This window comes from Chroicocephalus ridibundus, chromosome 9 (assembly GCF_963924245.1).
Source record: "Chroicocephalus ridibundus chromosome 9, bChrRid1.1, whole genome shotgun sequence".
Classification (NCBI taxonomy): Eukaryota; Metazoa; Chordata; class Aves; order Charadriiformes; family Laridae; genus Chroicocephalus; species Chroicocephalus ridibundus.
In genome coordinates, this window is record NC_086292.1 from 43,168,747 (window position 1) to 43,196,403 (window position 27,657).

At 46.3% G+C, this 27,657-nt stretch overlaps 1 protein-coding gene across 1 annotated transcript in view; it reads left to right on the forward strand.

Annotated features, from left to right (window-relative positions):
• SLCO3A1 (solute carrier organic anion transporter family member 3A1) overlaps window positions 1-26,639 on the forward strand; it is a 148,914-nt gene extending 122,275 nt beyond the window's left edge. Inside the window, exons 5-10 of the mRNA XM_063345935.1 lie at window positions 4,802-4,966; window positions 6,940-7,138; window positions 7,852-7,990; window positions 12,379-12,554; window positions 15,638-15,702; window positions 20,152-26,639. Of these exons, the coding sequence (XP_063202005.1) occupies window positions 4,802-4,966; window positions 6,940-7,138; window positions 7,852-7,990; window positions 12,379-12,554; window positions 15,638-15,702; window positions 20,152-20,531 (1,124 nt within the window). The 3' untranslated portion in view covers window positions 20,532-26,639. The remainder of the gene's footprint in view (window positions 1-4,801; window positions 4,967-6,939; window positions 7,139-7,851; window positions 7,991-12,378; window positions 12,555-15,637; window positions 15,703-20,151) is intronic.
• The last annotated feature ends 1,018 nt before the right edge of the window (window positions 26,640-27,657 follow it).

A 27,657-nucleotide genomic window follows, 5' to 3' on the forward strand; every position in this document is an offset into this window, starting at 1 on the left:
CATTCTGCCTGTCTAGTGAGAGAGATTAAAAACCTAAAAGGACTGAAATTGATATGGAATCCTTCAGGTTTGGAGAGAGAAGCTCATTCACAAGGAATTAAAAGAAAACTCACTGTGGAATTAAATGAATTTCAAAAGTGCAAATTCCCTAGATTTGGAAACATTTTGGTTTCTGTCCAGCTTCATTTCCAAGAGCGTAGGAGAGCTGGGATGTACAGCTGACAGCTGTCTTGTCTTCTGTTCCGTTCTTCCTGCTCTCTGTACCAATCTGGTGAATACCTAGAGAGGGAGCTGCTCTGAATCCTGGATTTTTCTCCCCAAAAGTGCTCTCTGGGAGCAGACATGTAGTGCTGGGCCAGAAGCTCCCAGCTCTGCAGGGCACTCCCAGGCCATGGAGAGCCTGTAGTCCTCGGTGGAAGCTCATAGGATTGAGCGGGATTAATGGCTAACATGAGTAGTTTTAAACTCATGACTGTAACGAGTGATAGTCACAACCTCTTGGAGAGGGCCCCATCTGTACCTTTGTTCATGGCCAGAGCAGTAAGTCTTTGGCCCAGATCTAAGATGGGTACCAAGACCTTAATGCCTTTTTGGATTTGGGTCTTGGCTCCCTACCAACATCGAAAAGGCTTGCTGAGAAATCCTTATCTTAGGTAAGGGGATGGCGGGCAGTCATAAAAGGCCCCATGTCAGGTCCTGTCAGTCTCCTAATTTCCTTTGGCTTGGATTTCTTGAGGGTGAATGCTTTGTTGGCAGGTTCTTCTTGGCTGTTTCAAAGCCAGCGTCCGTGTTATCAGAAGCTTTGATTAATTCAGAAAGGCCTTCAGCCTGTGCACTTCAGGGCAGAAGCTGAGCAGCAGCTGAGGTCAGGCAGAGCGTGTCTGTCTCCGAAAAGATACTGTGCCTTGCCATCACCTCCATGACACGGGTGAGGGAGGTTTATGTCCCCCTCAGAAGACGAGCAAAGGTGGTTGCTGGAGGCAACTAGAATAAACTAGATAAACTAGATAAACTAGAAGGACCTGCTTTCCATGCATGAGAACATTACTGTTGCTTCAAGCTTGTATCTGTCAAGAAGACTTTTTCACATAGGTGTCATCCTTTTCCATCATATCCTTTGTGATACTGATTTTGCCAAAGCCACGTGGACTTTGGCATATTAAACTCACCTGAGATATCTTCAGCACCTCTTGCCTTACTCCATCTTATCTTTTATAGGAGCTGCTTCTTTCCAGGATGTATTTTCTTCTTTCTGCCTGCACTATTTTCTTCATCCCCTATTCCTCAAGCCAGGTGGAGATTTTGCCTTTTGTTTTCTATTCAGATCTGAGGCTTGCTGCCTACGTTGCTATTAGAAAGTAGTATTTTGGCTCGACGCTACGTTTCACCTTTCCCTCACCGTACTGTCCTAGGTGGACTGGGCTGTAAACCTCCCTCTAATTTATTACTTTGCTTTCTGTGTTCCTCATCTTTACTGCAAATTGAAAACATGTCTCTGTAGGGTGCTCCAACTGGAAAAAGGGGCCTTGGTGATTGTAATGTTCCAAACAATTCATTTCAAGCACCAACGTGATGATTATAGTTTGTCGTTTCTGGAGAGTAGTTAAACCTCATGTAATGAGGTTGCCAATTATCCCTGGTACTCCCCGATGTTTAGTGACAAATCAAAGCTACTTGGTGTACATAAGTGTGTTTGCTTGTCAAGCCCATGGTCTGTCACCCACAGCTGGCCCCACAGCAGGAGATAGGTTGGGGTGTTTGATGCTTTGGCACGGGTGTTACTTGGGGTGTTGAAAGGTGGTAAGCCGAGGGATTGGCAGGGGTTTTGGAGAGCTTTGGGACATCCTCCTGGGCCCCTTCCAACCTACGGATGATGCTATGACCAACGCTGCATGTGGATGGTCTGAAGAGTTGAGTTTTAAGTACTTCAGCAGTGAAAAGAGGCTGAGGTTTCTTGTTCTTCTCAGTGTATCTTGCCATGGCAATGAGAATCGCTTTTCTGCCATCGTTTCTGTAGTGTATTGGGTGCTTTGGGATAAGGATGTTAAATGATCTGGTCCTCCTGAGTGTGGTGGGAGGGTGAGTCTTTCTGTGCCGTGTCTGATACAGCTCGTGGGTTCTCCAAGTAGATTTTTGTGACTCTTTTGAATGTGAAAGACCTTTGCCTTTTCCTATTTGGCAAATGGGCTTCAACCTCAGATTCATAGCTCCAAAGTGCTGCTACAAAGCATTCAGCTAACCTCTGGGCCAAAAAGGTGCAGGGTAGCATTTATGTGACTCTTGCTGGGATTGGCTCCAGTGAAGAAGCACCGTTCTTAGCTGTTACGTTCTCCAGGGCTTTACTGTCCCCCATCAGACATTTTCCATTCCCCCTTCATACCCAGCGCCATATGCCAGGGAGCTGAAAGCACGTCACTCTAGTCTATTGAGAGACTTTTAAACTTCACTGCTGACTTTTAATCTTGTTCCCAGAGGTATTTCACCCCAAGAAGTGAGACAGATAAGGCAGCAGCAGGTGTCAAATGATTCATCTTAACGGGTACCAGTAGCAAGATGAAAGGATGTTCGTTTCTATGGGGAGCCTGCTGTCATTTCCCTTAGAAAATGAAAGGGAACGAGCCGAGAAGATGGTGGAGGCTCCCAGGCGTTGCCTGTGTTGCCTCTGCACTCTGCACTGGGCTTTGTGTTATAACGTCCAGCTGGTACAGGGCCCTGTTGCAATAGAAAGTGGTCAAACATGCAGTGGAGGACAGGATCCATCCCAGAAATCTCACACCCGGATGCACAGGGAGGAGAAGCAATGATGGAAGTGATGGGGCTTGGAGCCCAACACTGCCAGGGAAAGCAGTCACGAGGGCCTCCTCTCTTGGGTGAGGTGGTGCAATTACTCTTAAAAATTTTTGCTGTCCATCCCCAAATACGAAGGACGGATTTTGACGTCGGTGATGCATGATGGTTGGATACCAGCCTTGCCAACTTCAGAAATAAATGTCCATGATCTTTAACTCCCTCCTGCAGAAGACAGGCTGTCATTATTTGGTGGATGAAGTTAGAGGTAGACCTTTGTGTCTTTGCATTTGAATTGGCACAAAGCTACATCTCGAGGAATTCATTAATCTCGAACAAACTGAACTCCAGAGGCACAACAGGCATTAATACCTTAAATATGGCTTTTCAAGCTCAGCGCTGCCAAGTCCACCTTTGCATTTTCCCTCTTTTTCCTGGCAAGAAGGGGAAATTCTGTAGGTGGCCACCAAAGAACTGAAGGAGGCAGCAGGTGGCTTCTGAGATCTATCCACGTCTGAATCCCCCCCATCCCCGTTCCTCCCTCGCAGTATTTTTTTTCTCTTCATTTTTTTTCCCCCTGTTCTACTAAAAAATGCTATGCCTCCTGCACCTTCATTATCCAGCAAATCCTCAGGAAGCAAAAATTTTATTCAGCATGAAGAAACATTTGTGATATAAAGAGACCAGAAACTGTGGAGTGGCCCCTTCCGAAAAGGTTAGATCAAACCTAATTATAAGACACACCCCTCCCCAAAGAAAGAACCAAAGGGACCCAAGCAGAATCTGACAAAGAGCTGTGCATTCTACTTGCTGAGGCCATTGCAATTAGATTTTGCACCAAAAAAAGCCCTAAGGAGAAACAGAAGCCAACACCAGAGAAATCTGTCACCTGCCAGGCCCTGGTACACCATAGGGGATGTGGGGGATGGATTCTCAAAATGCAAATAGGGGTCCATTGAGGCTTCACTACACTTCAGTGAGGTAATTTTCAAACTTAATGATTTTCACATTTAATTCAGGGAGAAATTAGTCATCAGGTATCGAGACAAAGCAAGGCTCTCTTCTGTACTGGGATGCTCTCCTCTTCAAGCTGTGTTATCTCGGCAATAATTAAAATGTTCGCTGAAGTAGAAAATGTGCTATCTGATTCATTAGCCAGATTTCCCTTTGTAAGGTAACTCTTGTTTGCTTATCAGAAATAGAGACGGGCTTGAAGAAGAGGCCTCCGGACACTAATAATTCGGGAGGGAGGAGCCAAGGGATCATGAAACTAAAGCAAGTGTGCGCTCAGCATGTCCTCTTCCACCTTTGCAGCCACCAAAGCTGGTAGGGTCTGAATGGAAGGCGTCACTTGGCTGGTGAAGCTCTGGGTTACGGGAACACATAGGTTAACATGCCCGTCCCAGGCATGAGGTCCCTTATGCCCATGGGTGGCCGTGGCCCCAGGCTAAGCAGGAGAATTTCAGATTGTACCCAGATGTACTGCAAGAAGGTGTCCCTCAGCAAGTGAGACAGTGTTACGTGGGAATAAGAAAATGAAGGACATCTGGATGGCAGGAGAAGGAAAGGCCAAGTGTGAGCTGGGTTAGCTTGTGTCTGAAAGCTTGCAAGAATTTGTGCAGAGCTGAGTAAAGCACTCATGACGCCCATCGGCTGGCTCAGCATTGTTCGTGGGGAGCAGGTAGGGAAAGGAGAAGGAAAAGGAAAATGCGAGGTTTTGATTGTCTTTCCTATGGGGCAAACAAAAGCAATACTGGCAAACGCACATCCTTTAAGATTTCAAAATCATCTGTAAGATGTAAACATACTTTTTGTGCCCTCCTGGTAACTGAATCTTTAGATGACACTGTTCTGGTATTTCACGCTTTGCCACATTTCAACCAGCTTGTCTGTGCAGAACAGAAAATTACTCCTGGTTTGAAGTGAGTTTGTCCTGCAGGAGAGCAGCAAGGTACCTCCAGCGCCTCGAGTAGAGCCGACACAAAAACACGTCTCCCTTTTTCCTCTCTTCTAGTGATCCCCAAGGTAACTAAGCACTTGCTCTCCAATCCCGTCTTCACCTGTATCATCCTGGCGGCCTGCATGGAGATCGCAGTCGTGGCTGGCTTCGCCGCCTTCCTGGGAAAGTACCTGGAGCAGCAGTTCAACCTCACCACCTCATCTGCCAACCAGCTCCTGGGTGAGTAACCACAGGGGCCACCAAATCTCCGGCGTCCAAGGGCATTTAAAAGTGTTCAGCATGGCTGGTAAGCACAACCAGTCATACAGGTTAGGCTGCCCAAAAAGTGACTTGGCCAACATCTAGAAATGTGTCCGTGAGTGGGAGGGCTGGGCTCCAGTTGTACCTTGGCTGCAGGCCTCCGGCATCCATCCTCCTTGAGTCCACTCTCCACTGCAGCCTGCTGCAATCACTTCTGCAGCCAAGCCTGTTGTGTGACAAGTGGTGTGATACAGCCAGGGTATGAAAGTCTGTGATGGTCCTGAAGTACAGCAGAAATCCCAACCAGACTGGGCCATTTGGTTGCTCAAGACTGCAGTTGCTCACCGAGCGACGGGGCTGCCCATCAAACTGCTTGTCTCCTGGCTCAGGTATCCCAGGGTTATCCAGCCCATCTCCCTTTGGGTTAGGAAGTCCAGTTTCTCCTGCTAGTCCCTCCTTTCTCCTTGGACTGGAAATGACAGGATTGCAATCAGCAGTTCAAATAACCCGAGCTAGTGCAGCTTGGTTGTCTTTCAAATGCCCCGTCTTTCTGACCGTGCTATGCTGCTGCGGTTTCCCATATATATATATATATATATATATATATATATATTTCGCAACGTTCATTCATTCCCTGTCAGGACACTGATGCACAGGCAGGATCGTCATTTATTTTTCTCACCCATTCCCAAGCAGGCCCAGCAATTTGTTTGACAGCCGTTCTCTCGGCAGCACCCAATTAAGGCATCTGAAGTTGATCTTGTATGATCTGCAACCACAGCTCGCCAGATGGGCAGCTGGCAGTGATCTGTCATAAACTGGGACATCATGAAATGGGTGGATCTTAATATCAAAATAAGGAGCTTGCAAGCTGCTCTCCTGACAGTTATTTATTTTCCCATTGAATTCATTGACACGTTCTGGTTTTGGCCTGGTTTTCCAAAAGAAACAATCCCCTGCAGGCAGTCTTGCCTCCCCCAGTGACACAGGAACTCACTGGTGAATTTTAATAGGATTTAAGAGAAGGACAGAGGTCTCAAAGATCACAGAATGGTTTGGATTGGAAGGGGCTTTAAAGATCATCTAGTTCCAACCCCCCTGCCCTGGGCAGGGACACATCCCACTAGACCAGGCTGCTCAAAGCCCCATCCAGCCTGGCCTTGAACACCTCCAGGGATGGGGCAGCCACAGCTTCCCTGGGCAACCTGTTCCAGTGCCTCACCACCCTCACAGTAAAGAATTTCTTCCTGATATCTAATCTAAATCTCCCCTTTTTCAGTTTAAAACCATTACCCCTCGTCCTATCACTACACTCCCTGATAGAGTCCCTCTCCATCTCTCCTGTAGGCCCCCTTTAGGTACTGGAAGGCTGCTATAAGGTCTCCCTGGAGTCTTTTCTTCACATAAAACTGAACCCAGACAAGCTTAGTGTGATAATGCCGTTCTGTGCCTGGAAAGTGAGTCACTTCTGGCAGTGATTTTGCATCTCAGTTTTGGAACTTTCTTTAAGGGAGACTTCATGTTTTCAAATGCGACTATTGCCTAATCTCTGAAGATCAGACTGCTGTGAAGTATACCAAAGAGGGTTCATTCGAAGCCTCTAGACACCTCAGAAAATTCTTGACTTAATTTGTCTGCCAGCTGTTGCAAGAAGCATTAGAGGTACTGCTGCTTGGGTTAGAGTGGGCCGGTCTCAGCAATTTTGCCATCTCGTTCCAATATGGATGAGAACTGGAAGAAGATCCCGGTTCCTCTGTGCAAGGTAGCATACCCATTTGCATCCGTTGCACACTTTTGGGGCAACCTCAGCTTGGTGTTACTCCAACGGTTGGTCATTAGAAGGTTTCCCCATGCTAATGCACAGATCTCTCTGCTGGAAAGTAAAAAGCTGTAATAGTGTGGTTCACTGAGCCTCGCTCACTCTTCTTGCTAACTGGTTTTTCCTCTTGCAGGGATGACAGCAATCCCATGCGCGTGTCTGGGCATATTCCTGGGCGGCCTCTTGGTGAAGAAGCTCAGCTTGTCTGCTCTGGGAGCCATCAGGATGGCCATGCTGGTGAACCTGGTGTCCACAGCTTGCTACGTGTCTTTCCTGTTCCTGGGATGCGACACGGGACCTGTGGCAGGGGTTACTGTTCCCTATGGAAACAAGTGAGTCCCCAGAGAGTTTCAGGGTCTCACGCAGCCTTACCAACAATGGAGTTTTACTAAAATCGGTCAAACTGAATTGAAAGGTGCCAGACCCGATTCTGCACCCGTGGCCTCCTACGTAGCATTGGGTCCTCTGCACCGTCTGGTTTCTCCTGGCAGCAAAGGACGAGCGCTGCCTTGTACATTTATTTAAGTGCCTGAGGGGAATTTGTAGAACCAGGTTTGGAATGCCTGGAAATTCAGATAGGGTGAGGGGAGAGTATGTGTGGCGCCAGGCCCATTTTGATGGGAGAAATGAGGCGTGCGATGCCAGTAGCATTCACGGGACTTGAAGAGAGTTGCTCTGTATTTTCTTTTCTGGTGCTCCTCAGTGTGCAGTGGTGACTCTTTTGAAGATGACGCCTCTCAGCTCCTCACTGCAGCTGTTCTAGGAAAAAACAGCTCGATCTCCCCTGGCAAGTCTTTGGATTTCCTTGGGGAAACAAGGCAGCCCAAGCCTCGCAGAGGGATGGTGGCCCATGGCATTTCTGTCCCCAAGGAGAGGCTCTAGCCTGGATTTCTTCAAGCTGGGACCCAGATAGCCTGCCCACGTCTTTTTGTGATTTGGTTGCCTTATCTAACACCCGCCAAAGCCATCTTTATGTGGCACCGATTGGAAAAGCTGGCTGCTATCATTACGCTGACGGCTGATATCGTTTCTCTTTCTCTTACAGCTCAACTCCAACCTCATCTCTGGACCCATATTCCCCCTGCAATAACAACTGTGAATGCCAAACTGATTCCTTCACTCCAGTCTGTGGGGCAGACGGGGTCACATACTTATCTGCCTGCTTTGCTGGCTGCAGCAGCACGGTGAGTGGGCTTTCCCCGGGACCTCTTGCCTGTAGGAACGATTCTGTGAGCGCGAGTGAGTGAGGTTAGTGTGTAGCCGGCAGAGTAGCTCCTTTAAAGCCAGCAGTGCTTACACCCCCAAAAGCTAACTTCATACCTTAGATGGGGCTGAGCTGCCGTCGTTTTACTCTGCTGCATAAATGCCCACTGACTCCAGCAGCAGTCTGAGAGGGTCACCCACAGAGCGGAATGGGATTTCCCATCCTTGTCTTTCTCCTCAGCACGGAAGCAAGGAACACAAGAGGAGATCTGTGTGGTTGTCCACTGGCAGAACCCAGATCCTCCACAGGAGCTCGCTAGCCCAGGTTGTGGGACCAACTTTTCTTTTCTCCTGCAGCTCCTCATCTCCACACTTCTTCACCTGCCCATGTTTGCCCTGCCCAGTCCTTGTACTTGTTTTTCCTCTTGCACTTTTCCTGAATCTCATTCGTAGTCACATATGACCAGATCCTGGTTTTATTCACTGTCGTTTAAGCTTTCCTTCCACTCCTCTTGCTTCTCTCTCTTTCCTTGCTTTGCACTGAGGCAGCAGCAAGAGCAGTTGTAAAGGGAGCAGAGACTCCATCCAAAGACATTCTGCATTCTTCTGTTCTCCACATCTAAGAGTTTATTTCCTTTAGAAGACTCCCTAAGACCAAACCATCTCTGTGTAAAGAAGATGTGGGGAATTTTTAACAATATCTTTAAAGCCTGCTTTTCCATTTTTGCTGCTGAAATGCTAATGTCTTCTGGGTTACGCTGAAAACGAGTGCCTGCCGCTCCCGTGGCTGGGAACTGGTGGGGTTCCTGCGGTCCTTGCACCCTACCCGAGGCCGTGCCAGGCATGGTGACCACTGCCACACTGCCTTTGTGGAGCCTGTGGGAGGTCAGCCTGGTCGCAGTGACCGTTCATGGCTGCAGGGACATCAGTGCTCACCATATGCAATTATCCCTCCACGGCTTCATCCATCCTTTTGAGGAGACGTCAAACCACCCTTCCTGCCCTACGGAGACAAACCGCCTGCGAGTGCCAGTGAGCTGAGGTGCAAGCTCGCTGCTAGCAAGCGCAGCCTCCCAGCCCAGATGACCTGGGAGCTCGTCCTGGTTAAACCTCTTCTCTCCTCAATTCCCGCTCCAGCCTCGGAGATGCAGGCATCCCTTTGAAATACCACAGTTTCAAGACACTCTCAGCAGCTCCACAAGGGACTCCACAAGTGTGTGGTGCATGCAAAGGTGTTACCTCCTGCCTTCTTCCTCCTCCTCCTCCCAGCAAGAGCCAAGTCAACAGCTGGGGAAGCACACGATCGTTTTAACAAGAAGCCAGCTTGTACAGGGCGCGCAGAACAGTGTCTCGCCAGTTCACCCAGCCCTTAGCAGGAACACAGCCAGTGCGGTCCTGGCTGGAGTACGAGAGCAACCTCCTCCTTGTGCGGTTCAGGGCAAAACTCTCTGGAGGGAGCACGGTAATGAAAATTCAGCTCTTCCCCTTCAGTCTGCAGCTGCCTGACCTCGTGCTCTGCAAGAGCAAACTGCTGAGCAAAAACCTCGCGCTCTCTCACCCTCTCTCTTACTCATTCTTCCTTAGTCTTCCTTTTCGTCATGGGCTTCTTTTCATTGTCTTGTTTTGTGGGTTTTTTGCAGTAGTGTTTTGAACACAAATTAGTGAAGCAATAGCATCCTCTGGAAAGGGCATTATCAAGAATTATGGACCAGTTTGGCCATGCAATGGCCCTGAGGCAAAGCCAAATTGCCAAACCAGGTTTCAAACCCATAATCCAGGTAATGACCTATCTAGAGGGTATTGTGAATGTTATATGCTTGTGATGAGCCAAGGGTTGCTTTTTACTGGGACATAAAATTCTCTGAATGCTTTATTTAACTTTACTGCATTGGGTGTTTCTGACTGCCTCTCTCAGCTTTTCCTCGGTGAACAATTTCTAAACGCAATGTGTAGCTCAGTCCTTTGTTTTTCATTTCTTCTCTCACTGAGCTGGTTGCAAAGCTGCATCTCTCAAAAAAAGCCGTCGGAGTATCGGCGCTGATAGGCAGAGCTCTGGCGTCCTTGAGAATTTCTCTTTCAAGCCATTCCTGAGAGTGACCCTTGCGTACAAAGCCTTTGACTGCGCATCTTGTTTGTTTGATGCCAGTGCTTCTCTCACCCTTTTGGCTGGAGACACATGAATTCCAGGCTGGCGTTTCCATGCCGGCATCTCACAGCTTTGCACTGAAGCACCAGCCTGTCCCTTCCCTGGCAGAGCCAGCGTTTAAAAAAAGCGAGTAATTGAAAACACGATAATTTGCATAGATAATTACCCCAAACTCAGGGTGCTGTTAAAGGTGCAAACTCTGCATCTGTGCAGCTTCACAGGCACGCAGAAAATCTGGGTGTGCGAGGTGCTGGGCAGTGGAAGGCTGTGTTAATGTGTGGTTGCATGAGGTGGGGTTGCAGACAAGGGAATCTATAGCAATTTAGCATGGGTAGCAAAATTTGCCTCTCCACAGGACAAAGGTAAAACTCCATCTTTGATGTCTCCTTGTTTGATGTCTGTGAGTTGTATCGTGTGTCAGTAATAAAAGATCAAAGATCTCCCAGGTGAGGACGAGGTGCAGCGCTAAGCAAGCAGATGTAGTTGGTACAAACCGCTCGCGCTGCTTTGGGCTAGCACCTTGGTGCAAAATGCTCGAAAAAGCAGATTGGGGGACGAATTTTCAGGCGATGGAGGTGGGGACCTGCCTCGTGGTTTGTAAAAAAATCACACCGATGGGAGGAGAAGCTGCCCCACCATTGCCAGAAACAGGTTCTTTCTCTCCATTGGTGGGAGACAATGGGAAATAAGCAGCCAGTTCTGCATGTTTGCCGTGGTGGGAATTTTGTCGCAGGATATTTCAGTGCAGGTATGTACTTTCTTGGACTTAGATGGGTTTTAATTCTTGGATGGGCTGTGTCCAGGCTGGTTGCTGGCGATGCACTGCAGTAAGAGCCAGGAACTACAAATTCCCGCTGTCTGTGCAAACACCACTGCAGCGGTGCTAATTGTCGCCATCTCGAAGCCTTCAGGTGGCAGCTTCTAACTCACAGCGCAGGAATTTGTTATGTTAATTATTGCTTGCCAGCCAGAAAGGCACCTGCACGTCTACTCCAGCTCTCCTGGAGTTCTGCACTGCGGTCTCTCTTGCCCTCTGTGCACTTATTTGGAAGAAAATCATTTGACTCCTATGCAGAAGAAAGAGATTGGTGTCAGAAAGGCTGGAGTAGTATCCCCACAGATCCTTATCTTTGGAGGCAGTGAACCAGAAACTGTGCTTTTGTATGGTCCTAAGGGGACCCCAGCAGAAAAGCAAAGGAATTTCTGCTCGAACGTGGTAGAGGGGAAGGGGAGGAGAATTAGCTGTTTTTCAATATGTTTTATTTTATGGCGTTACTCCTCTTACAGACATGTGACCTGCAAACCCAGCGGGCTGATGAAGACAAGCCATGAATCATTTATGATCGTTTCGTTCTGTATTCGTTAAGGGATTTCTTGGTAGTATTGTGTGCCTTAATTGCACTTACATCCCCCACTCAGAAATTCAGGCGGGCGAGTTGGAAAATAAGAAAAAAAAAAAATAAATTGCTAAATCTGTGACTGGCAAACAAAGCTTCTTTTCACATCCTGCAGTTGCTGGAGAGATCAAAGAAAAATGTAGTCATTTCGCCCGCCTTCTGATCACATATTGATAAAGTTTATCTCGCCTGACTTCAGCTTTTAGCTCAACACAAATCCCTCTGAACCAGGTGTCATTTATTAGCCCCGTAGTGCACTTGCGTCCGGAGGGGTCTGTGCCGGCAGTTCAGCTGTGATAGTTCAGCTCTTCGTGAGCCACAGCGCCCATCGTGGGTGGCTCCTTCCCGGGATTCCGAGTGCTGGAAGCAGGCACCGAACCCGCAGCCAACAACAGGGCTGCAGATTTGCCTGCTTTTAATGTACTTCAGTTTAATTGCAACAGCCAAGAGGACGGAGGTAAATAACAAAGTAATTAGAACCATAATTTGGGGATCTTCCTTGTCGCAGGGACACAGATCGTTTCTTTATTCTCCTCTAAAGGGGTATAACTTGGTAATAATTTTGTCGCAGTGACATTTATGGGAGAGACTAGAAAGGAGCAGAAGAAAAGAAACAAGCCAAGGGATGGCTTTCCCTTGCCGGTAGCATGCATCAGAGCTGACGTGCTTCTGAAATCCTTTCCAAACCTCCCTCAAATAAGCACTTAGGAGATACTTAATTGACCATTAGAGGATTCAGAGTTGCTGTTGGCAAACCCTCATCACAGAGGGCAGGTGATGGGGACCACAGCTCTCGCTTCCCCTGAACCCCTGTGCTCCTCCACAGAACCTCAGTGGCTGTTCGTGCCTCACCTCGGTCCCTGCCGAAAATGCCACCGTCGTTCCCGGCAAATGCCCCAGCCCCGGCTGTGAAGAGGCCTTCTTGACATTCCTCTGCGTGATGTGCGTTTGCAGCATGATTGGGGCTATGGCGCAGACGCCGTCAGTCATCATACTCATCAGGTAGGACCGCTGCCGGGAGGATGCGATGAGCTCGCTGGGGGCTGCTGTTGGGGTGGGAACAGGGCTGGGGAGACCATGGGGTACCACTGGGGTCCCACACAGCTCCCGGCCTCTGCCTTTTTGGCTGCGTGTCCCCATATCAGTGACTTTGGCTTAAGCGGGGGTTCAGTGCATCAGAAAACCCTCCTTTGACTAAGCACTCCCTGGTGGAGACACCTTGAAAGAGCTGACCATATTTTCAAAAGAGTTTGAACCTCCTCAGCAAACGCGGAGCTACAGGCACAGGCTTTCTCGTACGGTACTGCCTTTACATGCCAGCAGGAGTGAAAGCCCAAGCAGTCCTGCCTGGATTTCAGCCCCGTTGTTTCAAGTGTTAATTAAATCATTTTCTCTCTAAGCCACAATTTCGCTTGGTAGCACCTGGTTTGTCCTTGGCGTGGCCCAACCGAGTTCAGTGCCTACAGTATTGAGCTGCTCAAGAGAATTAGGGAATGCTCAAGTACAGCTTTGGTAAAATGGGAGTGAGGAGGGACTGCTCTTGCAAACAGAGAAGATCCCTGCTGGAATTAGCATGGGAAGGGAAATACAGATGTGCAATTACCAGTCCAGGTAGTAAGGACATTACAGTTGCATCAGAAAAGGGGCAGGGTTGCAGCCCCATGTTCTCGGCACATAATGGCTTAGTAAGATACCTCTAGAGGTGGTCTGGAGATCATAGAAACCATGGAAAAATTAAAGGCTGCGGCAAAGGGTAACTTTGGTCAATAACCCCTTGGCTAGAGTTTAACTTCTCTCACCCTGGACTAAGTCCAAGAACAGAAAGAACTTGAAAGTCTGAAGGACATCTCTGAGTTGAACCAATATGAACAGGTGGGTAAAAGTAGCTTATTCAAATAAGCTGATCTTGTGTTATTTCCAGACACATGGAACACTTCACCTTATGATATACGTATATATCTAAGCCCACATTTATCCAAAATTACTTATCTGTCCGGGCCGTCACTTACTGAGAATAATAACCAGAGGCATAAATAGCAGATCCATTCTGCTGCCTGGAAAATTCCAATAAAATTCAATCAATAAGGTCTGTTTTAGAAACACACTCTTGAGTGGATCTTGGACAGAACAGCTCTGTGAGGGCATGTCTCCCTGCAGGATACAAAATGAGATATTCCACCTACTAGTTCGTTTCTCTCTTTGCATCTACAGTAGCTAAAGGGAAATCAAATTTCTCATGATAAATATTGTGGCGAAAGTAATTTGAAGCTTGAAGAGTTCTTTGTTCAAGGGAGCTGCCAGCACCTGTAGGATCCTGAATGGAGACGTCTTGGTGTCGACATCAAATGAGATAAGCCAGTCGCCAGCCAGGAAGAAGAATACAAGGGAATAAGAAAAGTGAAAGGAATATTAAAAATATTCAGCTCACAGCTGTAGGAAATAAACAATTCACACATCCAAATTAGTAACTGCACTCCCCTCAAAATCACTGATAGCTACTAAAATGTAGAGGGAAGAGCGTTTCGCCATAGACTACCTCATGCTCTCTCGCAACTGCCATGTTGGCTTGCTAAAAGAAGGTTTTGGCGTATGAGTGCGTCTCTGGTATCCGTGGCAGTGACAAGTGGCATCAGCAGCTCCTGTGGTTAATTTAAAACTGAACTTCAATGTCTACAAATTAGATGTCTTGTCTAGGCAAGCCGTTTGTTCACTGCTGGAGTCAGTGAGAAAAGGAGATGTCTCCAGGTGGCAAATTTTACTCAGCCCTAAGGTGCGGGGATTGACTTTGGTCTTAAGTACAAAAATGTAGACAGAAGGACGCTACCACCGATTAAAAAGCCACTGTGAATATTTCACATGATAATCTATTTTCTTCCATAAAATAAACTTTAGTACTCCTTCTGTTTCCTTCATTTCCCACAAAACTGTAGAATCCTATTTGAGCCAAGCCATTAACCCCTGGAACATTTTTCCAAGGGTAGATACCTCCTGGCGTAAAGGCTTTATATTGAGGGGGGGGGTGTCTGCCTGAAAACTGCTGGAATTCATCCAGGGGTCGCAGGCTTCATGCAGGAGTCATGGTGTGGTGTTACGTGGCCCGTGTAATGTGTGAGATGGGGCAGGTGATCAGAGTGGTCTTCTCTTAACTTAAAACCTCGTGCTGTTTCCGGCTGTTTTATCAGTATTGTCTGATATGTATTTATACAGAGGACCACCGCTGCCAGCATGGATGCCACTAGCAGTGCTGCCCGCAGACCTCTCTCAGGAGCTCACGGAAGAGGCAGCTTAGGCCTTTAAAGTTCCCCTCTGTGACGGATCTATTCATATGGGGATCACTGTCCTGCTTTCCCAGCCTTTATACACTGTGGGAAATCAAATGCTATTATAAGACTTAGGGCCAAATTAATGATTTCTGAAATTCCAAAGGCTTGGCTGAGCCTACCCCAAGAGGATGACTTTAGCCAGTAGCATCCTTGAGCTAAGCGAATGAAGAAGCCATGAATTATGTTTTAAAGCACCTTTGAAGGCTAACGCTAAGCGGGTTGTGTTTGTAGCAGTAGGCGGTGCAACCGTTGCCTTCCCAGCATACAAAAATTTGCGTGCTAAAATCACGCCCATGAAAACTGGGCTTCTTCAGCACTTCCTCACTGGGATGCCTGATTTAAGGGGCTGACTGAACCTTTTGGTCCGTCATCTGCCCTCCCCTCTCTTGTTCCCAGTAGTCTGGGAAGTCTCAGAACAAAAAGCTTTCTCTCCCTCCAATTTGCAACATCTGGAGCCTTGAAAGCACGATGGGGAGCTTGTAAATGATGATGTACTGGGATGGGAATTTCATTTTTCCCCATCCGACGACAAGATTAGCTGTTGTTATTAATGACTTAGCTAAATTCCTGAACCTATCACCGATGCAATTACTTTTGGGGCTGTAGGCAGTTCAGGCGAAGGGAGAAGAAAAACCCCATTAATGACTTTTTGAAGAGGTGGTGGTGGCATCGTGGCTGACAGCACAGAACGGCCACAGGGTGTGTTAATCAAAGCAGAACAACACGAATCGATTTCACTCTCTCCCTCCCTCCTCCCTGCAGAACCGTGAGCCCCGAACTCAAGTCTTACGCTTTGGGGGTGCTTTTCCTGCTTCTCCGTTTGCTAGGTAGGTACAAAAATTGCATGTCCTGCTATCCCATCCTTTCCTCCCTCGCGGGAAACTGTATTTTTAACACGCAAAAGTTGATTTCTACTCCATGCAGTGCTGTGTTTTTCCTAAGTGGGGTCTGAGCCCTCTCTATGAAGGATATCATGTCAAGACTCCTGAAGGCACTTTTCCTGCCATTTGAATTGTGCTAATGGAAGAAAATGCGGTGTTGCATGAGAAATGACTATTTCTGCCATGGTCCCACACAACCAGTTACTCTTCTATAGCTGTTATTAACATGTCAGCAGTTTGCGAAATTACTGCTCTATTGCCTATTGCTGAAGTAGAGGGATACGTATTTTCACCCTCCTTTGAGGGACAGGAGCTGCGTTCTGTGGTGTGTTTGTCCCTTCCTTTAGGTCTCTTGGAAAGGCAAACAGTAAAATGAGACAGGCTGAGTCCTTGTATCCTCCTGGGGGTTAATAGCCCATTAAAATGCATACGGCTGTGCCTCTGGACCAGTATGTGCTTCTCATGTATGAATTAAAAGGAAAACAGTAGGCTGTCGTTCACCTGCTTCTTGTTTTGGGGTGGAGGTTTTTTCCCCTTTTGAAGAGATGGCTCCTATTTTAAAACTCGTATACTTCAGCTCATTAATCTCAATGATTCAGGGAAAAATCCTCTGATCCATCATTATGTGGGTCCATCTCGTCCATGGGTTTTCAGTGTGTTGTGGGGGTGGAATTTACTTTTTTTTGGCAGGGTACGGGCAGTACCTTCCCTGCATCACCCCCCCCACCAGTCTCAGAGGAACGAGCTGCAGGGTCAAGTGCCATCTCTTAGACTACAGCCAGACACTAGGAAGGATGAGGCCAAAAATCCAACGGTACCATACATTGCTGTGAATAAGTGACCTCATTTATTTACTCATTTTTTGTAAGAACTTGTTCCCCATTAGCTGAAAGGGAAATGGTGGTCCCAGATCAGTTTGCGATAAAGCTAATTAGATTTTCATCGCTTTTGGTGAAGTAGCTGCAGTCATACAGAAAGCTCCATCAAGTAATCTTATCCAGAGCACAGATCTCTCAAAGGGAAGCTTCTGGGTTGACTTGGGTCAGCTTTGCAAGTTGAAGCCTTGCAAAGACAGCGTTTTCTTTAGCTGTCGGTGCTGCTCCCGGGTTTTGGCCTGTCGTCAGCTCTCGCTGGCTGAATGCGGAGTGTCAGCAGGCAAGTGTACGAGGAGGATGGCTGTGGGCTGTTGTTTCCAAAGGAAAAAGTACTTAAGGGTGATATTTTCTCTCTTTTCTCTTTTCCTTTCAAGAGAATGAAGCCTCCTGATATAGTAACATCTTGCATTCCTCTAAAACCAGGCTCAGACATGTATGCTTAAGTTGAATAGATCTTTTTTTTTTTTCTTCCAACGAAGAAACCATAGCCATAGTAAGAATTTAAACTCAAGTCTTTATACTTTGCTCTATCGCTAAGGAATTCCCATGAAATAAGACAATACATCGTGAAGCATATCAGCAATGTAGCTAGAACCCACCGAAAATGAAGAGAAAGGTACTTTTCAATGTGAGCAAGGGTATCCAAATCTTGCCCTTAGCAACCTGAGGTTTGAGAATAGCTTTACTGATTTATTTTAAAAGCTTTTCAGTTCACCTTTAAGCTTTGACTTAAGAAGAGAGTGATAATAGCTGTTTCTTGAACCAAAGGAGAGTATTAAATACAGGAGATACGAGACCCGGAGGTGCAATCGTAGCTAATAGATTTCAGTAAGACAGAAGCAGCTTTTTTATACAGCTCTACAGTTTCTGCAATGCAATATATATATATATATATATAGCAGAAATTTTTGCATCACTTTGCAGTGAGAGGTAAAACATGATTGAATCTCTTTAATATTCGCTGTAATAACATGAAACACAACTGAATTCACCCAGTGTCCTCCTGGATGTATTATCTTGTTCCTGTGAGAGGGCAGCGTAACAGTGTCTTCATAAAAAAAAAAAAAGCGTTACTGCAGTTTCTCAGAGAAGAGAGTAAAGCAATGGCATTGGAGCCAAAGGTTTGGAATGGAAGTTTCGGGAATGGCAAAAAGTTTTAGACTTACACGATCCCGGACACATCCTTTCTGGACATTTGTTCACCATGCATCCTAGCAAAGCTGCCACTTACCAGGGCACTTCCTTTTGTTTTTCCAATGAGTCCATGTTGTTTGCCTCTCTTCTTCCAATATGACAAAAACACAGCGTTTCTCTCTCAGAGTGACTTTCCAATCTGCAGTGCGGCTCCTCAACTCCCTTGCCTCAGAGGGTTTAGGCACCAAGTCGCTCCTGTGAGTCTCTCCTCTGGTAAAAACGGCCTGAAACACTCACTGGTTGCTAGGAGTTTTCCATATAATTTTCTTTAAGGTTTCCACATCCATGCCTGCAGTCACATAGCTGTGGCTTTGGAGTTCAGTGGAAACAGGTCCTTCCTCAACTCTTATGAGGTGCAATTTCCAGGCCTAATTATCTTGAAAACCAGCTGAAGCCGGCAGATGGGGATGATGGCTCTTTCTGAAGTTCAGCCTGTGCGTCTCCAAAGCTTTGTACCAGCGTCTCTCAGCGTGGTAACAAGTAGGGGCTCGCGCATCAAAATTATGATCCAAATCAGTTTTCTCCGAGTCCAGAGAGTGTGTGGCTCCTGCCGTCCTCGCTCACTGCCACGTCCGGATGTCACCCCCTCAGGGGGCATCCAGCGCAGCGCTGGGCACACAGACTGCATTCAGCAGCACCATCTCTTTGCTTGTTTCTGGCAGGAGCCCAGCTGAGATTTTAAATTCCAGGTTGAGCCCGCACTTGTCCACAGGTTTCAAAGAATAAAAAAGCATCTTTTAACTCAGAAGCCGAACCAGCCCAAGTCTGGAGTTTCCAGTCATTGAAATGACAAACAGGGAGCTGGCGCTGACGTATTTTTCCAGAACATAACCAGGTTTTTAGATGTGATGACTGGGACTAGTGTTTTTAACAAAAAGATTGTCTTGCTTTTGTATCGTCTGTTTTTATTTACTACATTTGTGCTATTAATGACTGGTTAAAATGAGTACCAAAAGCCCATATAGCCTTTCTTAACTCCTGCATTTATTAACATATAAGGAAGATCAAAGAAAATCTGCAGAGCTCTAGACATCGACAAAATAAAATAAAGAGATCTCAGATAACACAGGGAACAGTGAAGACAACCAATTTATTTGTAGTCTTAGGATATATGTCATGAATGTCACTATTTTGTTCATGACAAGCTGAAGGAAGATACCTTTTTTTAAGTGTGGAAATCCAGGTTAATGATGAAACTGGATCCGAGATTAAACACTTTCCTGTCAAGAAGCTGCGATCCTTGTGTCTGTTTGTCTACACGTGTATTTATAGAGTCTCAGGCATCACAGCGCCTGTGAATGGGGTGATGCTGTTGAGCGTGTGTTGTGCCCACCCGCTATTCGGTTTCAGTAGATACGATGCTCTCCTTTGCTCGCTGTCCTAACCTACAGCAATGATTTTATTGATCCGCTCCAGCCTCCCCCCATAAATATGGCAGAAGGAAGAGAAATGGTTTACGTATGTAGGACATCCACATTTTCTTCTGAGTGCTGCACGCTCGGTGCACTTGTGCTGGCTGGGGAGCACAGAGCTGGGACACGGATGTCCTAACCACCACTGGGGTAATGTGAAACGGGGGGCCTCTGAAATATCCCTGCAGCGTGGGGGAAAGTAGGGAAGAAAAACCTCATCTTTATTAGTTAAATGAGATTGGAGTGATTACTTTGCTTTAAGATTGCGGCTCTGCTGCAAGCTATGATTGAGGAAGGCTCATCAGTAGTTAGCTGGAGTGGCTGTGGGAGAATCCTGCTGTGAGATTTCATTTAATGGTGTACTGAAAATTTCCCTTCTTTTCAGATTTAATCTTTGGCATCTATTAGAGACCACTGTTTATTTTCCTTAGACCCGGAGAAAACCTTCTTCTGTGTCAGGGAAAGGTCCAAAACTCAACCTCAGTGCCGTAGCTGATTTCAGGCTCTGAACTGTGGTCCTATGACCTCCTTCAGATGAACTCCCCAGAGTGCAGAATTACCAATACCTAAACGGAGAGCAAGCTGCAAGCCTGGCCGCCTCCTCTCTCATTTACCCCTCCACTCAGTCTCGTTAGGCAAACGAGAAGCTTAATAAAAGCCACTTAAACTAGAGTAAAATCCTTCCTGCATGTTGATATCAGCAGGAATCTCTTCCATAGATGTTAAGTCCAAGTTAAAAACTCATTCACAGGCTTTGTTTAGGTTGATTTAGAACTTAAAAAATTAGAATCACAGGTTGCAGCTGGGACTGTTAACCTTGATAAAATGTCCTCTCTTTCCATGTGCTGCAATCACATCTTCTCTCTTTATCCTAAGGGTCATAAAACCATGATTTGTCTCTCTTATTTTGACAGGTTTTATCCCACCTCCGCTGATCTTTGGGGCTGGAATTGACTCCACGTGTCTGTTCTGGAGCACGTTCTGTGGCGAGCAAGGAGCCTGCGCGCTGTACGACAACGTGGTCTATAGATACCTGTATGTTAGTATTGCTATAGCCCTGAAGTCTTTTGCATTCATCTTATATACTACCACCTGGCAGTGCTTGAGGAAAAACTATAAAAGATACATCAAGAACCACGAAGGTGGTCTCAGCACTAGTGAGTTTTTTGCCTCTACTCTCACCCTAGACAATCTGGGGCGGGACTCGGTGCCCCAAAATCAACCACATAGGACAAAATTTATCTATAACCTTGAAGATCATGAGTGGTGTGAAAATATGGAGTCTGTTTTATAGTGACTGTGGAGGGGTGAACTATATTAATAATACAAGGGTCCTTTTTAATAAAAGCAAGAAGAGAGCGAGAATGAAGAAACACAACTGCAAAACAACAACGGCAACACAGGAAACTTTTGTCTTTTTCGCAAAGTCAGACCCAGCCAAGATTCTTGAGAACGGCATCTTTTAATGGGATCACTTCTGAAATCCTGCGGGGTGATGGAGAAAGCAGGGAGCCGCCGTGGCTGGGTACCAGCCCCTTTGATGACAGTACGAGCTTCCAGGAAGGGCATCTGCGGAGGTTCATCGGAGACCTCGGCAAACAGACAGGCTTGGTCATGAGGCATAGAGAAAGCAAGGTGATACCAGCCATGCCGGAACAGGCGTTTGCGGTTGCAAACGGGGCCCCAGGGATCCGTGGAGCCCCGCAGCGTGGGCTGGAGGGTTGGCCAGTCTGGGTGCTGTGCTCTGTGACGGCAAAGAGGGAGCGGTGCTGGAGTTGTTCACCAGTCCCACTGTCACCAGCCACCAGTCCCCCATAAATACCTTGAAAGCTGCTGGAAGCCTTCCAGGTGGCGAGCAGTGCTGTCAGAGGTATCCGAGTCCTTCCAGCCGAGGCTTATTCGCGGATCGCAGCTTTGGGCTTGTCTGCGAATAGCCGTGCTCAGATCTCTCAAACCCAGTAAAGTTCAAGACATTTGCTCACACTTGCCAAACGTGCTGTCATTTTTAAAGGGGGATGAGTTCCAAACCCTTGTCTGTGTAGTCCTCTAATAAGATTTTTTTAAAAACTTATTTTCAAATCTATGTTAACCCTTAAATCGCTGACACTTTTCCATAGGGAGGATTTATTTATGCTCGTTTGGGGAAGGATCCTGTTTAATTCACCCAAACTTAATGTGACTCAAGGGGTTTGTTTAATCCTCTGCGTTTTTTATCCATACGCCTTCATTCTAATATGCTACCAAGCCAATGAAGACACATAATATGTTTTTAAAAAACAGAACGAATGCACTGTGTCTCTATAAAAACAATTGTCAGTTGGAGAATTATAGATAATATGATGATTTACATAATATAGATTTTTTCATATTCTATGTGACTCGGTGAATACATATATATATGGAGAGGCGGTTTATGTTCTCTCCAGTTTTTAAAGATATATATATATATATATATAATTTGCAATCTAGAAATTGTGTGGTGGATGTTTTCTTTAAAGTAAGTGTGTGTGTATGTGTGTGTGTGTGTGTACAAGATGAAAGGAATACTGACCTTAATCCTGCAACCCTCACAATTGGGATTTTTTTTTTCACCTGAGAAACTCCATTGACTTCGGTGGAAGCCGTGTGAGGAAGGTGGAATAATCTCCCCTCCTGGAGGCCACGTTTTGCCCTTAGGTGTGCAAATAGTGTTCCGGTGGAAGGCTGGGTTATGGGAGCAGAGGCTGGCCAGCATTGAGCACCTCCGAAACGTTCATTCGGCTCCCCGAGAGGCACCCATGCCGCAGCAGACTGGGCTTTGCTTTTGCAATGCAGTCTTATCTAAGCCTGCAAAAGTCACGGGGAAGCTTTCGTTTGACTTGAAGAAGCATTGGGTCAGGCTTATTTTGCATGCATTTTATTATTTATTTTTTTTTCCAAAACATTCCTGCTGGGAAGCAATACAAATTGGTTGTATTTCATGAGTTTTCCCCGGGGAACCGGACCCATTTCCAATGGACTAAAGGTCAGAAGGGTTTTAAGGGTTAGCATCATAATCCAAAAGCTCCTTTTTTTTTTGGTTTGTATTTGGAAGCCGTTGAGAAGTTGCAGATGTTTAGAGAAGTAACCTGGCACGTGGAACCGAATGCTGGACATGGCTTCCATGCAGCCGGCGGAGGGGCTGATCTTCCCCAGGTCCTTGTCCATTGCCGGCAGTGGACGCCCCAGAGTTGGCACAATTTCAGAGGGTTGATAACTTGCCACTCATGTTCCAACACCTTTTTAGCAGACTTTGCTCTTATCTAGGCATTGAAACATGGGTGTGGGGTATCAAACTGCTTCCACTTGACTGACTTTACATGTGTGTTTGTAATTTATGCACAGCATTATGTGTTCAGCAACAATAAGGGCAAAAAAAAAAAAAAAGAAAAGAAAAGGGTGTATCAAATAAACTCCACTGTGCCAAATACTCGACAAATATTGTAACCGCAGATATTTGATTCTTGGTTTTCAGCCATCTTACGAATCACTTGATTAATGAAGGAGTTTAAGGAGGAAAAAAAAAGTTATTAAGCTATGCAGTGCTGTTGTTATGTTGGGTGGTAAATGATGCTTTTTAGACCATTAGATTGGTTTAGTATATCCTGTCTGCTAAAATAGAGATACTGCATCCATAAAACAATGAATTTAAAAACAGCACAGGGTGCGTAACTGTCTCATAAAATATGTATAATTGTCAAGTATAAGCCTTTGAAATCATTCTGTACAGTTCTCTTCATTCTGAAAATTTATTACTTGGACTGCTGTCTTTTCAAATGTTAGCTCATAATTTTATACTACACACACACATTCAGACTCGAACACAAATGTCACAGAATAGAAACATTCTAAAAGCCTGATCGCTTGCAATTCTGTGACCCATTTCACAATTTCATTTTTTTCCTCCCTGAAAGTCCAAGGTGAAGGAGAATGGCAGGCTGACGTGACGCAAAACAAACTCCCGGTGTTCAAGAGCCGTGGTTTGTCAGTACGGTCAAAAGTCCCGCTTGACCGGAGTTAGAGGATTCCAGAGCACTTAACATTTTTGGTTTTATTTTTGCCTTTTTTTTTTTTTATGTAATCTTTTGTCTTGGTATGTATGGGAGACACAGTCGAATGGGGTTACTTACATTATCTTTAATCTGTCACTTCAAATTCCTGCATGATTGTTGTTTTATTTCTTTTGGTAATTGCGACTTTTGAAAATCTCTCTCCCCACCCCACTCTTTGTTTTTTTAAGGATGTATCAGCTGCCTGCATCATGAAGGGCTTTTCTGTCAGTGCTTTGGTACAGATTCAGGAACAGAGCTTTAGTTTGAAGAAGACACAGGAACCAAAACTTTCATCCATCCCGGCAGGCCCTTTGTTTTTTTCTGATTTCAAACCCACGAGCCAGTTTTGCCCGCAACCCCCTTTTTGTTCTAGAATAACGAACAAAGAGTCTCAGACACCCTCCCGCTTCCCAGACTGCAGTATGGGCCTTCGCCTGCCAGCACTTCGCTTCCATCCCGCAACTGCCTTAACCGTGCAGGAAACTTAAGGAGGAGGATGGAGTTAGAAAAATGCCCATTCCTGGGAACAGAAACAGGGGCATGGTCTGAGCTGCGCAGTCCAGAGCCAGTGTTGGATTTTTTTTCTCCATATTCAGGGGCGTTGAAATGCAGGGTTATGTTGAGACCTCAGCCTCGGCAAAAATGTTATTTTGACATTTCCAAGCACTGTGTTCCCTGCATGGCTGTCTGCTAAGGAATGGGATGTTCGGAAAAAAAAAAAACAAACTACTTGAGATTTCGCCGTCTCTATGGGATTGTCCAGTTGCCTTGCGTGACTTCAGGTTGGGGTTTCCTTTCCCTTGCACAGATGCCACCTTGGCGTAGCCCCAGTGGAATCAAAAGGGGACCCCAATCTAAAATTGGTGCAGATGACACTAACATCGGTCCCATCGGTTTCTCTGCATCCTTGTCAACAAGGGGATGCGTTTTCAGAACCTTCTTTTTGTACCTATTGAAATCATACATTTTTCTGACTTTGCCCAGCACATCTTGGATGTATAGTGGGACCGAAAGGGGCCATCACTTGAATTATCTAGAGAAACCTTCCATTCCTTAGGAATTCAACTAATAGGGGCTTCACACTGCCATACCCCTGCAAGATGCGCTGAACTACTTGGTGCTGCTATTATTAATCTCAGTTAGGTCTCACCTTGCTGGGAAGGTGAAATGGGAAAGATGCAGAGAGGAATTTGCTTCAATTAGCTGAGTTAGCTATGCTTCAAAACGCTTCAGAGTTGAACTGTGGGTCTGCAGACATTTGGAAAGTGATTGGAGTATTTCCAAATGGCTGAGATGCATTGGCTTTTTTTTCTTGGGAAAAAAAAAAATTAAAAATTAAGGTAATGATGAGATTTGGAGTCCCTCCTATCCCCATCAGTGTCTTATGTTCATCAGATTGCTGTTGGAGGGAACGTACTTCAGGTTTACCTTTGTGTCTCAGTCAGACATGTATTTTTTTCTCAATAAACAAGGTCCTGGGAGGCAGAAAGGTGACTCCATCTCGTAACCAGCAGTTTCACCCCACAGCAAACCCAAGACAACCTGAAGGCTGCCACAGTGTGAAGCTTTAGCCCTCGAGTCAGCCGCGGCTGTTGCTGCCGCGTGAGAGTTGTCAAAGCTGGGTGTGTTGGGCTCAGTATTTTCTTAAGACTTGGACAATCTTGGTGTGATGTTTGTTTTATTCTTGGCAGGTGACACAAGGAATTGTCAGTATTGAAGACTTATGCAAATGCTTCACTGGTCTGATGCGATAATAGCTTCGTTCCTTTATTCACAAGGGTTTCTAGACTCATTCCCACTCTGCCTTTCGATACAGTTATGCTCATCTATCCCCCTCATTTCACATGAGCTATCTTTGCAGACAGAAGCAGGTTTGTTGTTGTTCCCTCTCTGGATCTGATTAATGCCTGTAAAGTTCACAGGCTTTCTGAGCACCCCAGAATATAGCAATAATAACCTGTTCCCATTTGCATTAGGAGTTTTTGCTCTTCTCGCCTAAATCTGAGTTCAGCTCTCCCAACATCCCATGCTACTGCTGCCACTCGTCTTTTCTGTTGGCAGCAACTCAGGAGACTCTGGATATTCTCCTTTCCTTCCAACATGACACTCTCCTGTCCCACAAGGCAGCCAAGATGCAGTTGGTGTGAACGTAGGCGGCAGTTTATTAGGATGGGCGATCGTGGATGGGAGCCTTTGGCATGAGCCAGGCTCAGCTTCGGTTCTCTGATGGTTGAGATTGATCCAAGGAGGAGAGGAACAACCAGGGCATTGTGGCTATTGAGCTCATGGAGTCCCTGAAAGGATTATCCACCCTTCCCTTCTCCTGGATAGACCTGCCTGCCCTACCTTCCCGAGACCCGCGGTTTGTGGGCGTTTCTTCCAAACTGACCTTTCTCCAGCCACAGTTCTTCCTTCCCCTTGATGGCAAAGCACAGCTGGGCTCTACCAGGGCAATACGAGGTGTTCAGAGTTATTGAGTGGCATTTAAATGTGCCTGGGATGCCAGCAGGTCTCCCTTGGTATTACATATGCTCAAAATACTATGGTCTGTTCTGCTTTTATACACTAAATCTACTTCTAGGCTGCAAAAGATGTTTTCTATCATTCCATTGACATTTTTAGACAATCTGAGTCTTAATACGATTGCTTCGCTGAAAAATGGCCTTTCAGCAGTTCTTAGACATTAGGTACTTCTTTATTAACTAGTGATGCCAAGTAAAATCCTTGGCCATTGTCTGTTCCCTGAATCCAGTGGAGCAGGAGGCTCTGTCTACTCAGAAGCAATACCGGTGTTTTCTTTGATAGAATGTCAACGTGGACCGCTTTTTTTTCAGCTTCAGCCTTGCCACAGCTGCTCGGCTGTGAGCATCCCTCAGTCCTGAGAGGACACGGGGAATTCAGAAGAAGACACAGGGATCCATATCGATGGCTGCAGGAGTGGAACTGTCGGATGTACGTAGTGTATGTGCTGTTTCGCCTGTCAAAATCTTGCTTCGGGCTCTATCTGTTTGATGAATGGAGTGGCTCCAGGGACGGGGTCTTTGGGATACTATGAGTTTGCGATGTTTCCCCCCACTTCCTTCATCTGAAGCGCGGCAGAGCAGAGTGTCGCACCTGTGGAAGGTAAAAGAGTAGCAATAGCCTGGGACTTCGTGGTGCTGGGCTTGTTCTGCACAAGGTTGGTGTCTGCGAATGGCAGAAAGCAATAAGAAACTTGTCAAGTCCAACTCAGCAAATAATTTATAGCAACTTCATAAATGAATTTTCCCTTTTGTTTCTTCCTTGTGAATTGCTGAGAAAACCAAGAAAATGGCTCCAGCGTATGTGCAAGGTCGTTTCTGCGTATCATCTGTGGTCTGGAGGGTTTTTGGAAAAGCTTGCTTACAATTCGTGTGTGTTGGTTTGTTCGGACTGGACATAGAGATCACAGGGGATGTTTCTGCTCCCTCAGTTCCCTAGGCTGGAATTTTCTCACCAGTGCAAATATTTAGTTCAAAAGTATGTGATTAGGAATTGAGTAAGAGGATCCTTGCTCAATGGCAGTGGGCAGAGCGCCACTGGACATACACCGCTCCAGGACAGCCAGTGCGCTGCCTTCCAGCTCGTGATCCACTTTCCAGGAATATTCTCTCACGGGTGCTTGAAATTCTCTGCCTCTTCCTGTGTTCCTACCAGTTAATGCATTCATTTGAGTAATTACTGAGAGCAAACACAAGAAGGGTATGAACCCAGACGAAAACAAATTGGTATTAAGGTGAAGCAGGTGGTGCAAATTTTATTTGCAGTGTTTGCGCAGCTCTTAGATGGGAAGCAAAAATCTCTCGGGAATCGGAGAACTGCATACGGCCTAACATATCTTAGTTCTTCCCAACTGAATTGCCAGCCAGTAAGACAGCAAAAGGCATCTTTCCCTGCCATGTGTATTTTAGCCCTTCAAAACCCCTTTTTTTTGCAGTATGGCGTCAGACAAATACCGGTGCATTCACCCCTCGATGTAAACTGCATCTCAGTGCTGTGTTTTCGGTGCCTCACGACTCTTAACTGCACTTGAAAGGAAGAAATGCCCCCTGTTCTTCTGCCTGGTTGGAGGATGAGGGTCCCTCTTGAAGACTCGCAGCCATTTTTCCAAAAGTCTTACACACAGCGGGACCAAAACCGTACTCTGTGATCGCGGGTGGCCTGCAAGCTGCGCTCAGAGCTCTGTGGCTTGGCTACAGCCCCACGTTGCCTTCCCAGTGTTCCCGGTGCAAAGCGTGCTGGTGAGGCTGCGCGTAACCGTCCCTGACAAAGGGTCATGGTCGCCAGCGGTCTGTGGCCACCAAAGTTTGGGAGTCTCCGTGTTAGCACGCG